The 12847-nt window shown below is 44.6% G+C and overlaps 1 protein-coding gene across 1 annotated transcript in view; it reads right to left on the reverse strand.

Annotated features, from left to right (window-relative positions):
* The window catches only part of LOC149272823 (adenylate cyclase type 1-like), a gene marked incomplete at its 3' end in the record, with an annotated part of 200213 nt that overhangs the window by 127200 nt on the left and 60166 nt on the right, over positions 1–12847 (reverse strand). Inside the window, exon 2 of the mRNA XM_089506690.1 lies at positions 10670–10819. Coding sequence (XP_089362816.1) covers positions 10670–10819 — 150 coding nt within the window. The remainder of the gene's footprint in view (positions 1–10669; positions 10820–12847) is intronic.

Raw genomic sequence — 12847 nt, forward strand, 5'->3', positions numbered from 1 at the left:
ACAGCATATCACCTATCACTATATACTGAGGCAGACATTGACAGTGGTACAGTGTAATCTCCATGACTATACACTGAGCCAGACATTGACAATAGTGCAGCATAACCCCTATCACTATATACTAAGCCAAACATTGATGTGGTATAGGCCTATCACTTCAGTGTCTGGCTTAGTAGGGATGCGCCAAAATGAAAATTCTGGACGGAAACCAAAAATTCAGCATTTACTTGGCCAAAACCGAAAATGACCCCCCACATCATAAAAAAAATCTCACACTTTTATTAAAAGTAAGTAACACATCAAAATTGGACAAAAAAATAAAATAGCAATATATATATATGATTGTTAACATGATAGGAGTGTGACTGCTGTTAGCAATCATATATATATATATATTAATATTGTTATTATTATTGTTCACATGTGAACTCAGCACTGGAGGCATAGAATCAGATGTACAAATCCCGTATTTGCAGATATACAATAATAATGTACGGAAACAGCATTGCAGGTATAGATCAACTAGAAATCACATAAAAACTCAGCAATAAAAGGTATAGATAAAAACCCCTAAATTACAGGCATATATCACAGATTGCACGTGCCATCTTTGCCCCCAAACAGCCCAGCATGAGTCAGCATTGTTCCCAAACAGCCGAGTGTACGCCATCTTCCCATAAACACGCTTCCTGTGCCATCTTTGTCCCATAAACACCCTGCCTGTGCCATTTTTGTCCCATAAACACCCTGCTTATACCATCTTTGCCTTTTTGACAAATCAACTATACACCTATGATTAACACAAACACTTTTACAGTCACTCACTAATTCACTTTCATTCACACAATCATTTATTCTTTCACACAATTTACACATATTCATTGATGCATTCTCACAAATTCATTAATTCTCTCACTCATTCACACAATTCATCCACACATTAATCCATTCATTTTCTCTCTCTCATTCTGACTCTTTATTTCAATATTCTTGCTACCCTCCTTTCTCCCTATGTACCCATTCTCAATCCCCTCCTGCCCTATATACCCCTTCTCACTCCCTTCTCCCCATCTACCCCCTATCCCTCCGTCTCACTCCCTTCTCCCTATATACCCCCTATCTACCCTTTCCCCCCTTTGAAGTTCACTTACCTTTCAGGAGTCCTGCGGTGGTGGTGCAAGGCCTCTGTCTCCCAGCTTTGCCACTGTATGGAACAGTAGAGTGATGGGAGTTATGATGTACCTTAGAGCATAATTATATAATGAAAAAGACATTGGAAATGGTACAGCATAACACCCATCACTCTCACACATTTACCAATTCACATTTACCAATCCACACATACTAATCCACACATACCAATCCACACTTACCAATCCACATTTACCAATCCACATTTACCAATCCACAGATTCCACACATACCAATCCACACATACCAATCCACAGATTCCACACATACCAATCCACAGATTCCACACATACCAATCCACACTTACTAATCCACACATACCAATCCACTCTCACTGTCACTCACACTGAATGATTTTCTACCTTTCCTCTTTTCTTCTTACAGCAGTCAGCTACTTGTCTTCCTCTTCGCTCCGCTTCTTCTGTCTTCTTCCGGGTTCAGAGGGCACGGACAGTGGTGGGCGCGGCTTCAGTGTTGTGCGCCGGGATCTGACAACAAACCCCGGCGTACAGCAGCAGTTGCCGCGCGGATCGCAAGGGAGCAGTATCGGAGGTCTTTAACAGACCTCCGGCTCCCTTGAGTGATTTTAAGCCGGTTCAAGGGAACCGGCTTAAAATCACTCAAGGGAGCCGGAGGTCTGTTAAAGACCTCCGATACCGCTCCCTTGTGAGCCTGCTCCTCCAGCGGCGGACTGCCCCCCCCGCCCCCCACTAGGTATGCTACTGGGTGGTATAATTAGTGCATGGAAAGAGTTAAAATACTAGCATTTGAAATACACTGGGTGGTCTAGTTTTCAAACATATATGGTTTGATGGGGTAAATTGAAGTGGCTGGCTTCAAATAAGTCCCAAATAGGACAGGGGGCACTATGATCATATTTGAAAAAAATAGTTTTGAATTAGCACTATTCTACTTGTACCTAGTACCATATACAGTGCAAAGAACAAATTAAAAACAGATATTTCTAAACTCAGGATACATATTAGAATCTATTTAGCAGGTTTTTTTATTCGTTTTTGAAGATGCGTAAAGGATTTTTCAAATAAAAGTGAGAAAAAGTACCTTTTTTTAAAAAAAAATATTATAAATTATTATATAAAACATTTTTATATTAAATTAGATGATATAATAAAAATAATGGTTTCTAAAGAAAAGGCAGCTGCAGTTTAATTTTGATAAATGTAAAAAAAGGTACTTGAGAGGTAAAAAAAACCCAAGGCAGAATATAGCACTGGGGACACTGTTCTGCCAGTGACAAAGAATAAGTACCGTATTTGCTCGGGGTCGTCTTATAATCAGACCTCAAATAGGTCTGACTATGAGACAACTAAGATCCAGATCCCCCACAGCTGCAGGGGACCTGGATCCTCCTGTCCCCCCCCCCCCGCCCCACTTACCGGTGCTTCTGAGTCCCCGGTGTGCAGCCGGGGCAGCCTGTAAATGTCTACGTGATTCGCGTAGACAACTTACGCTGCAGCCGGAAGGAGGTGTGGCTAGCAGCGGGGGTTGTCTGCGTCCATCGCGCAGACCTTCCCCGGCTGTCAGAGATCAGAGTTCCCCGCACCGGCAGTCGGGGAAGGTCTGCGTGATGGACGCAGACAACCCCTGCTGCTAGCCACACCTACTTCCGGCTGCAGCGTAAGTTGTCTACACGAATCGCGTAGACATCTACACGCTGCCCCGGCTGCATGACAGGGGAGTCAGAAGCACCGGTAAGTTTGGGGGGGGTAAGGGAGTGTTAAATGGGGGCATAAGGCATTTATGGAGGCAGAGTGTTCTATGAAATGCCTTTTAACCCCCTTAATGCCACTCTGCCTCCGGAAATGCTTTTTTAACCCTGTATACGCCACTCTGCCTCCTGAAATGCCTTAAACCTCCCTATATGCCACTTTGCCCCATAATATGCCTTTTAACCCCCTTAATGCCAGAGTGGCATATAGGGGTATAAGGTATTTCTGGAGGCAGAGTAGCACATAGGGGGCAAAAGGCATATCATGGGGCACAGTGGCATATAGGGTTAAAAGGCATATCATGGGGCACAGTGGCATATAGGGGGTATAAGGCATTTCTGGGGCAGATGTGCATAACTGGGGGGGGGCAGGTTGGAAAGTAGAAGGAAATAAAACCAAAATATTTTTCTCAATCATAGCTTTTATTAAAAAAAAAAATTTACATGAATTAACATTTACTGGTAAATATTTTTCCTATAGGGTCGTCTTATATTCAGGCTTTTTCTTTTTCCTAAATTAATATTCAGATTTGGGGGGAGGGGAGATGCAATATAAACATTTAAATGCTTAAATGTTTATTACAACATTTCATTACAACAACACCATTTAAGCGAAGAAAGTAATCGTAGATCACTTTCTAAGCTTATTTAATGAAATGACGGGCCAGGGCTGTCATTGGGCGTTAAGGGGTTAAAGGGAAATAGGCAAGCCTATTTGAAAGGAAACGCAATGTAAGAACAAGAGGTCATAGTCTAAAACTAGAGGGCTTAGAGCTAATGTAAGGATGTTCTACTTTACTGAGTGGATAGTAGATAAAAAGAACAGGCTCCCAGCAGAAGTGGTGGATGCTAATACAGTAAGGACATTTAAACAGGCGTGGGATAAACATAAAGGTATTATAACTATGGGAACAGACGAAGTACTGATAGGGGTTTGAATCCCTTTCATAAAGAAAAATGCCCATACTAGATGGGCCAAATGGTTCATGTTCTGTCAAACTGTAAGAATATGTTTGTTTGTTGCATACATCAAGGAAGCAGGAGAAAAAACTGCATTTCCAGGAGACTTGGGGTCTCTGTTCATGTGGGGATGTGTAACTTGCGGTGGTTCAGGCTGTGGATCCACGCTGCAGTACCAGGAAAGGCGCCCCCAAGAGGTGATGACGAGCAGAGCAGGAACCACCAGATGGTACTAGGAGCTGGCAATCGGATAGTCGGGGTCACGAGCAGAGGTCAGGTCAGGCAGCAAACAACGGATAGCCGGAGTCACGAGCAGAGGTCAGGACAGGCAGCAAACAACGGATAGTCGGGGTCACGAGCAGAGGTCAGGGCAGGCAGCAAACAACGGGTAGTCAGGTTCAAGCAAAGATCAGGCAACGAAAAGGCAAATAAGGTTCTGGAACGCTAGTGAAGGCAATAAAGGCACTATTACAGGCAAGAGGTACATGCAGACTGAAGGTTTAAATAGTCCTCTTGCTCAGGATCCTCCTACCCCTTAAATTAGGGGGAGGAGGAAAAGAGATAAATACCCCTTTAAGATGCGGCATGAATATTCATGAGATAGCCGTTCGCGCATGCGCGAACGGCTCTCATGCTGCTGAGACGCGCGCCCCGTCTAACTACAGATCACCACACGGGGGCGCGCGTCTAACGGCCAGACGGACCACCTCGCGTCTTCCCGCGAGCAGGGGGCTGAACGCGCGGGCTGCGTCTCGGCTCCCCTGCTCGTGGCAACGCCGGAACCGCCGGGACCGCAGGTAAGGTAACAGTACCCCCCTGTCTACAAGCGCCATCCTGGCGATTAGGAGCCGGTTTCTGGGGGAATTTCCTATGAAAGGCACGAATCTTGGCTGGAGCATGGACATCAGAGAACGGGACCCAGGAACTCTCTTCAGGACCGTATCCCTTCCATCTAATAAAGTATTGCAGTCTCCCCTGTTTCTTTCTAGAGTCCAAGATGGTTTGTACTTCATATTCTTCTTCACCTTGGACTATTACCGGATCAGGAGCACGAACCGTGGGGGAGAATTGATTTCTAATTACTGGTTTTAATAAAGAAATATGAAACGCATTATTAATGCGCAGTGTTTTAGGTAGAACCAGAGAATAAGTAACTTCATTAATTTTTGTTTTAATTTTATATGGACCAATATATTTAGGTCCTAAGGTTCGGGCGGCTTTCGTGGAAAGCCACACATAGTCTCCTGGATTGAGCACCGGCCCTTTGGATCTAGACTTATCAGCGGTTTTCTTCTGCAAAACCTTAGTCTGCTTTAACTGTTCCGAAATAAGTGCCTAATGGTCACGTAGAACTTGAAATTGAGCTTCAGCTGCAGGTACCCCCGTAGAACTGGTTTCTTCAGGCCAGAGTGCTGGTTCATAACCGTGAACCGCTTTGAATGGGGACATCTGTAGTGCTTCATGATAAGAGCAGTTGTAGGACCATTCCGCAAGATGCAAAAGTGTCGACCAATCGGACTGATCCTCCGAGACGTACATTCTAAGATATTGCTTAAGTACTTGATTTGTTCTTTCAGCTTGCCCATTAGATTGAGGATGATGGGATGATGAAAAATGCACCTCGATTCCCATAAGTTTACACATCGCTCTCCAGAATTTCGAGATGAATTGTGACCCTCTGTCCGAAATGATGATTTGCGGAACTCCATGTAGTCTTATGATCTCTCTCATGAAGGTGTCTGCTAATGTACTGGCAGATGGAAGTTTAGCTAGAGCGATAAAATGTGCTTGCTTGCTGAATAAATCAACCACTACTAAAATAGTCGTATGGCCTTGAGAAGGAGGCAGGTCCGTGACAAAATCCATGGCTATGTGTTGCCATGGCTGATCTGGCACAGGCAACGGACATAATAACCCTGCCGGTCTGGTATGAGGGGTTTTATTATGACCGCAGATAGTACATGCTTGCACAAATTCAGATATGTCACATATCATAGTAGGCCACCAGAAATTCTTCTGCAGAAGAAATTTAACATTCCGAGTTCCCCGGTGACCCGCTACCGGAGAGGCATGACCCCAGGATAAAACGGCTTTACGGAAACGGGGTTGCACATAAAGTCTCCCAGGCGGAGGAATTTGTCCACTGGGACGGGGTGTCTGTGATTTAGAGATGTGCCACATGAGAGTGCTATGTATCGTGGCAATTATTTTCGTAGGAGGGATTATAGGTTCGACCGACCTTTCCACATTAGGCGCCTCATGTCTTCTGGACAGTGCATCAGCCTTCGTATTCTTTGAACCCGGCCGAAAAGAAATGGTGAAATTAAATCGTGTGAAGAATAATGCCCAGCGAGCCTGACGTGGATTGAGTCTCTTAGCCTTTTCTATGTACACCAAGTTTTTATGGTCTGTAAGAATGGTAATAGGAACTTCAGTCCCCTCAAGCAGATGTCGCCATTCCTCTAACGCTAATTTAATAGCCAGCAACTCCCGGTTCCCTATGTCATAATTTTGTTCCGCTGAAGAGAAAGCCTTAGAAAAATAGGAACAGGGATGTAGACGATTCGAAATTTGGTCTCTCTGAGATAGAATGGCCCCAGCCCCGGTCTCAGACGCATCAACTTCCAGGGTAAACGGCAAGTCTGGATTGGGACGTTGTAGGATAGGGGCAGTTGTAAAGGCCAACTTCAATCTTCCAAAAGCATCTCGAGCTTCAGGGGTCCAAGACTTTGGATTCGACCCCTTCCGAGTAAGTGCAATTATGGGAGAGATGATCTGGGAAAAATTGCAAATAAAGCGACGATAATAATTGGCGAACCCTACGAATCGTTGAATGCCTTTAATGTCAGAAGGTTCTTCCCAATCTTGGATGGCCGTTATCTTGCCTGGATCCATCTCCAGCTGCCCAGCAGAAATAATATATCCTAGAAACTTCACCTTATCGCACTCAAACTCGCACTTTTCGACTTTGGCAAATAGGGAATGTTCTCTTAATCTTTGTAGCACCTGGCTAACATGTTGCCGATGCTCTTCCAAATCTTTTGAGTAAATGAGAATGTCATCGAGGTAGACCATAACATGAGATAACAACATATCACGGAAGATATCGTTCACGAAGCTCTGGAACACGGCTGGGGCATTGCATAGCCCGAAAGGCATCACCAGATATTCATAATGTCCATATCTCGTATTGAACGCTGTCTTCCATTAGTCCCCCTCTTGGATTCTAATCAGATTGTAGGCCCCTCGTAGATCTAGTTTCGTGAAAATAGTGGCATCTTTCAGCTGATCATAAAGTTCTGTAATGAGGGGAAGCGGATACTTATTTTTTATGGTAACTTTATTTAAGCCCCTGTAATCAATGCAGGGGCGCAAGGATCCATCTTTCTTGGAAATAAAAAAGAAACCTGCTCCTGCTGGTGATGCGGAAGGTCTGATGAACCCTTTCTGTAAACTTTCTTCAATGTACTGGGCCAAGGCTTGATTCTCCGGATGGGATAATGGATATGTATGTCCCTTAGGTGGATTGGTGCCAGGCAACAATTGTATCGTACAGTCATACGCCCGATGAGGAGGTAAAGTTTCTGCTTTTCTCTTTGAAAAAACATCTAAATACTCCCAATACTGAGGGGGTACCAGATGACGTGGATCCTGAGCAGGTACTTCAAGCATAAGATTTAATTTAGTAGGAGTGCTGCAACAGTTCTTTAAACATTCTTTACTCCACGCCAGAATCTGTCCTTCTCTCCAGTCTATGCTGGGATTATGTTGTTGTAACCACGACATTCCCAGGATAATTGGAATATGAGGACTGGATAACACATCAAACCGTATTTCTTCAGAATGGAGTATCCCAATGATGGCACCAATAGTCTCGGTTTGGAGGGACACAATCCCGGTTCCTAGAGGAGAGCCATCTAATGCCGTAATAGAGGTTTTCTGAGTCCTGGGCTGTAAGGGAATACTGTGTTCCAGGGCCCAACCCTTGTCTATAAAATTTCCAGCCGCACCCGAATCAATGAAAGCTTGGGTGGCCACTTGGTGGCCTGTCCACTGCAGCTTGATGGGAACCAAAAGTCTTGGTGACTGAGGAGGTGAAGCAACAGTAGCACTTAGTGAAGCACCTCCGGCCTCCACTAAGCTCTGGCGTTTCCCGATTTCCTAGGGCAGGCAACAATCAAATGTCCTTTTTGTCCACAATATAAACACAGTCCCAATGATCTGCGGCGTTGTTTCTCTTCCACGGATAAATGAAGCACAGGACCGATCTCCATAGGCTCTGCCACAGCAGCTGCAGGTTCAGTAGGTGCAGGAGTAGGATGTCTGATCCAAGGCCTAACTTGACGTGGCCTACGATCGCGTTCTCGGTCGCGTTCAAATTTTCTCTCCTGACCTCTGGCCTCCAACCGTAGACCTAATGTGATCAGATTCTCCAGATCATGGGGAATTTCACGATAGGTGAGTGCATCCTTGATTGATTCGTTCAAACCCCTGTGAAAGGCAGCTTTCAGGGAGCTGACATTCCAGTCTGTCTCATACGCCAAAGTACGAAATTCAACGGCGTACTGGGCCACAGTTCTCCTGCCCTGTTGCAGTTCCATAAGAATGGATTCAGCAGCTTCACGTCTCCCAGGAGCATCAAACACAGCACGAAATGATGCGATAAAGGCGTCTGCGTCTTCCAAAATGGGTGAGCTCTGTTCTAGTAGAGGTGATACCCACGCCAATGCTTCTCCTTTTAATAAGTTTATAATAAAAGTCACTCTGTTGCAATGAGAGGAGAAAGTATGAGGATGTGCCCGGAAATGTAAGGCGCACTGATTGAGGAACCCACGACACTCTTGAGGATCACCAGAAAATTTGTCAGGTAATGGCATCTTGGGTGCTGGAACAGCAGTACTTGGCCCCGGAACAGGAGGAGCCGAATCAGATGATGCCCCTTGCGAGATGGACGGAGACAAGTTCGTGGCCATAGATCTTAGTAGGTCTGCGACATCGTCTAACTTCCGTTCCAAGGATTGCAGTTGAGAAGCGTGAGCAGCTAGAACTTGATCCTGTCTGTCTTGTCGGTTGGACATCCTTGCCAAGTCTGCGGGATCCATATTAAGGGCCTGTGATACTGTCACTTGCGGTGGTTCAGGCTGTGGATCCACGCTGCAGTACCAGGAAAGGCGCCCCCAAGATCGAGCAGAGCAGGAACCACCAGATGGTACTAGGAGCTGGCAATCGGATAGTCGGGGTCATGAGCAGAGGTCAGGTCAGGCAGCAAACAACGGATAGCCGGAGTCACGAGCAGAGGTCAGGACAGGCAGCAAACAACGGATAGTCGGGGTCACGAGCAGAGGTCAGGGCAGGCAGCAAACAACGGGTAGTCAGGTTCAAGCAAAGATCAGGCAACGAAAAGGCAAATAAGGTTCTGGAACGCTAGTGAAGGCAATAAAGGCACTATCACAGGCAAGAGGTACATGCAGACTGAAGGTTTAAATAGTCCTCTTGCTCAGGATCCTCCTACCCCTTAAATTAGGGGGAGGAGGAAAAGAGATAAATACCCCTTTAAGACGCGGCATGAATATTCATGAGATAGCCGTTCGCGCATGCGCGAACGGCTCTCATGCTGCTGAGACGCGCGCCCCGTCTAACTACAGATCACCACACGGGGGCGCGCGTCTAACGGCCAGACGGACCACCTCGCGTCTTCCCACGAGCAGGGGGCTGAACGCGCGGGCTGCGTCTCGGCTCCCCTGCTCGTGGCAACGCCGGAACCGCCGGGACCGCCGGGACCGCAGGTAAGGTAACAGGATGTGAAGTGTGGTTGCACTTGCAAGCTATATGTCTGAGTGAGCTGGCATGAAAATATAATCAAAACCCCACAAGTGTCTGCGTACCCAAATAATAAGTGAATAAAATTATATATGCAACACAAAAATAATATGTACAAAGATACCCTTCCACACAAAGTATCCAAAAGGCTCATATATAAAAGAAAAGGAACAAAAATTATGGTGTAGTATATCAAAGTAGCTCTAAAAAAAAAGCTATTAAGCAAATCGGACCCTTGTAACAAGAGAACCAGAGAGGCTATCCATCTTGTTGCCGGCAATTGAGGAAGGCTGCAACAATGGCCAGGAACATCCCAATAGACCAGGGGCATCCAACCTGCGGCCCTCCAGCTGTTGCAGGACTACATCTCCCATAATGCTATTTCAGCTAAGGGGCTGGCTGAGGAGGACGGGAGATGTAGGCCTGCAGCAGCTGGAGGGCCGCAGGTTGGACGCCCCTGCAATAGACCCTGGTTCCTGCTACACTGGTAGGCAATACCTCATAGACAGGCCAAGCCACGAACTGGAGCACTGAGAGGATGGATGCCTAGCATCTCCAGTACTATTTGCATGTGTTATAATAATGTCTTACTGTCTATTCTACATTTAATTGTAGACTTCTTTACCACTCTTACCACTGGTAGGTATTCGACATTCCTGTATTGTATTTTATCTCCAATTCTCCAGGCAATGTGGATTTATAAACCCTGCCCAATTTCAATAAAATTTTTGTTCCTTTGGATCCTCACTGGTGTGTTGCTTCATGGTAGTACAGTTCTCTTGAGACTTGTTTTACCCAGGGGAGTACTTCATGAACCAGAGTGGCTACACTTCTTTTAGCTGCCTTTCATGTTTGTGGAAGGGCGCAATATTATTTGAGCATGCAGTTTCCCTATTGCACAGTACATTAAAGTTAAATACCAAGCCAGTTATATAAATATTTTTAATTGAACAATAAAGCAAAACTGACCTGTTTTTCGTTTTCATCTTCCAACCTGAGTCTTTCCTCTATGCAATTTCTAGCCTGAAGGAAGGCCTTTCTTTGCGCTCTTTCAGTCAAAATCCTCACAAAAACCCCAGACAAATTTACACTAACAAAAAGGATTGCATTTGCCAGCAGCTGTAAACAAAGAAAATATTTAAAAATGTAATGCAATGTATGAATTTGGTACTGTTGCATATAAGATAAACATCAATTTTTGTTACCTTCTAAAGCTTTAAATGTTTATGATGAAATTAAAGCTTGTAAATGTTATGTATATACTTGATAATACATCATAAGCACAATATTTCTATTGGCTTTGTAAAGAGGAGGTGAAACACAACCTATTTCACGTAATAAGCATTCACGTACTTTATTTCTCATAATGGTGTAACACTGGTACTCCCAAATGGCCTGTGTTGAATTTTCTTCCCTTCCATGTATGAACTCTCTGGAGTAGACAAATAGAATGTGCTAATCTTGCCCAAAAACAAGTTATGGTGTTGTAACAAATGGCTTTGTTTTACTGTTATTCTACACATCATTTTTATTTCCCCATTATTATGCTCTCCAGAGGTGAAGGGGTTAAACATCATTTGAATTGTATCACCTAGTAATTGTTATGATATTGATACTGTTTTTTCACACGTTAATGGAATCCAAAACTATATTGATAACCTAAAAATATTAATTAAGCAATGTCAAGCAATCACTACTATCCGTTTTACCAATGAATATAAAAACATTAAAATAATGAACTGACCAGTGTAAGAAAGATGGAAAAGCTTTAAAATAAAAACAAGAAATAGCACAACACACTGTAAGGCATTTATCCAAATAAAATGCCCCTTCAAACTGAAAACCTGTAATGCTGTGAATACCATGTTCAACCATTTAGAAATTAGATTACCGTATTTGCTCGATTATAAGACAAGGTTTTTTCAGAGCAAATGCTCTGAAAAATACCCCTTGTCTTATAATCGAGGTCGTCTTCTAATCAGACCTCAAATGACATCTGACTATAAGACTAAGATGCAGGGGACCTGGATCATCCTGTCTGGCAACCTCAGCTGCTGCCGACACTTACACCAGGTGTCTATCACCGAGCGAAAGTGCCGGCAGTAGCGTAGGTTGTCTACACGCATCGCGCATACCTTCCCCGGCTGCCAGAGAGGAGAATTCCCCGCAGCACTCCCCTGTTACTGCTTGTACTTCCGCCGTAGCTTCTCTGACGCACCACCGGCGTCACATGACCTTCCGGTGCTCATAGAAGTTCCGGCGGAACTAACCCCGCCCCCCACCCCTGTCCCCACCAGACACCAGGGAGTCAGAAGCACTGGTAAGTCGGGGGGGGGGGGGGGGAGTGTTGTATGGGTGGGAGAAGGCTTTTCTGGAGGCAGAGTCTCCAGAAATGCCCTTTAACCCCCTATATGCCACTCTGCCTCCAGAAATGCCTTATACCCCCCTATATGCCACTCTGTCCCATGAGTGGCATATAGGGGTATAATGCATTTCTGGAGGCAGAGTGGCATAAAAGGGGTATAAGGCATTTCTGGAGGCAGAGTGGCATAGTGGCATATAGGGGGTATAAGGCATTTCTGGCAGAGTGGCAAGCCTGGGGGCAGATGTGCATAACTGGGGTGGCAGGTTGGCAAATAAAAGGAAATAAAAAGAAAAAAATATTTTCTCAATCATAGCTTTTATTAAATATGAAAAAAAACTTTACATGAATTAATTTTTACTAGTAAAACTTTTTTCCTATATGGTCGTCTTATAGTTAGGCTTTTTCTTTTTTTTCCTAAATTAATATTCAGATTTTGGGGGGTCATCTTACAATCAGGGTCGTCTTATAATCAACCAAATACGGTAATTTGAACCATCTAACTAACTTACTAACATGAGCAGAAATAATTTACCCTAGACGAAGGTTATCCCCCGTAATAACCCCTAATTTCCCTCACTAAAAAAGGAGGGTTTTTTTTCAGAGCAAATGCTGAAAAATAACCCTCGTCTTATAATCAAGGTCATCTTCTAATCAGACCTCAAATAGCTGAAAAAAAACATCCTCTGGGGCCAGGCTGCTTACTGGTGCTTTGGTCGCGAGCAGCGTCTCTTGTACTAGCACATTGCTATCACTCAGTACCTATCTCTACCTGCCCACACTCG

This window comes from Sceloporus occidentalis, unplaced genomic scaffold (genome assembly GCF_023333645.1).
Source record: "Sceloporus occidentalis isolate IW3139 unplaced genomic scaffold, rSceOcc1.0.p SCAF_414, whole genome shotgun sequence".
Lineage (NCBI taxonomy): Eukaryota > Metazoa > Chordata > Lepidosauria > Squamata > Phrynosomatidae > Sceloporus > Sceloporus occidentalis.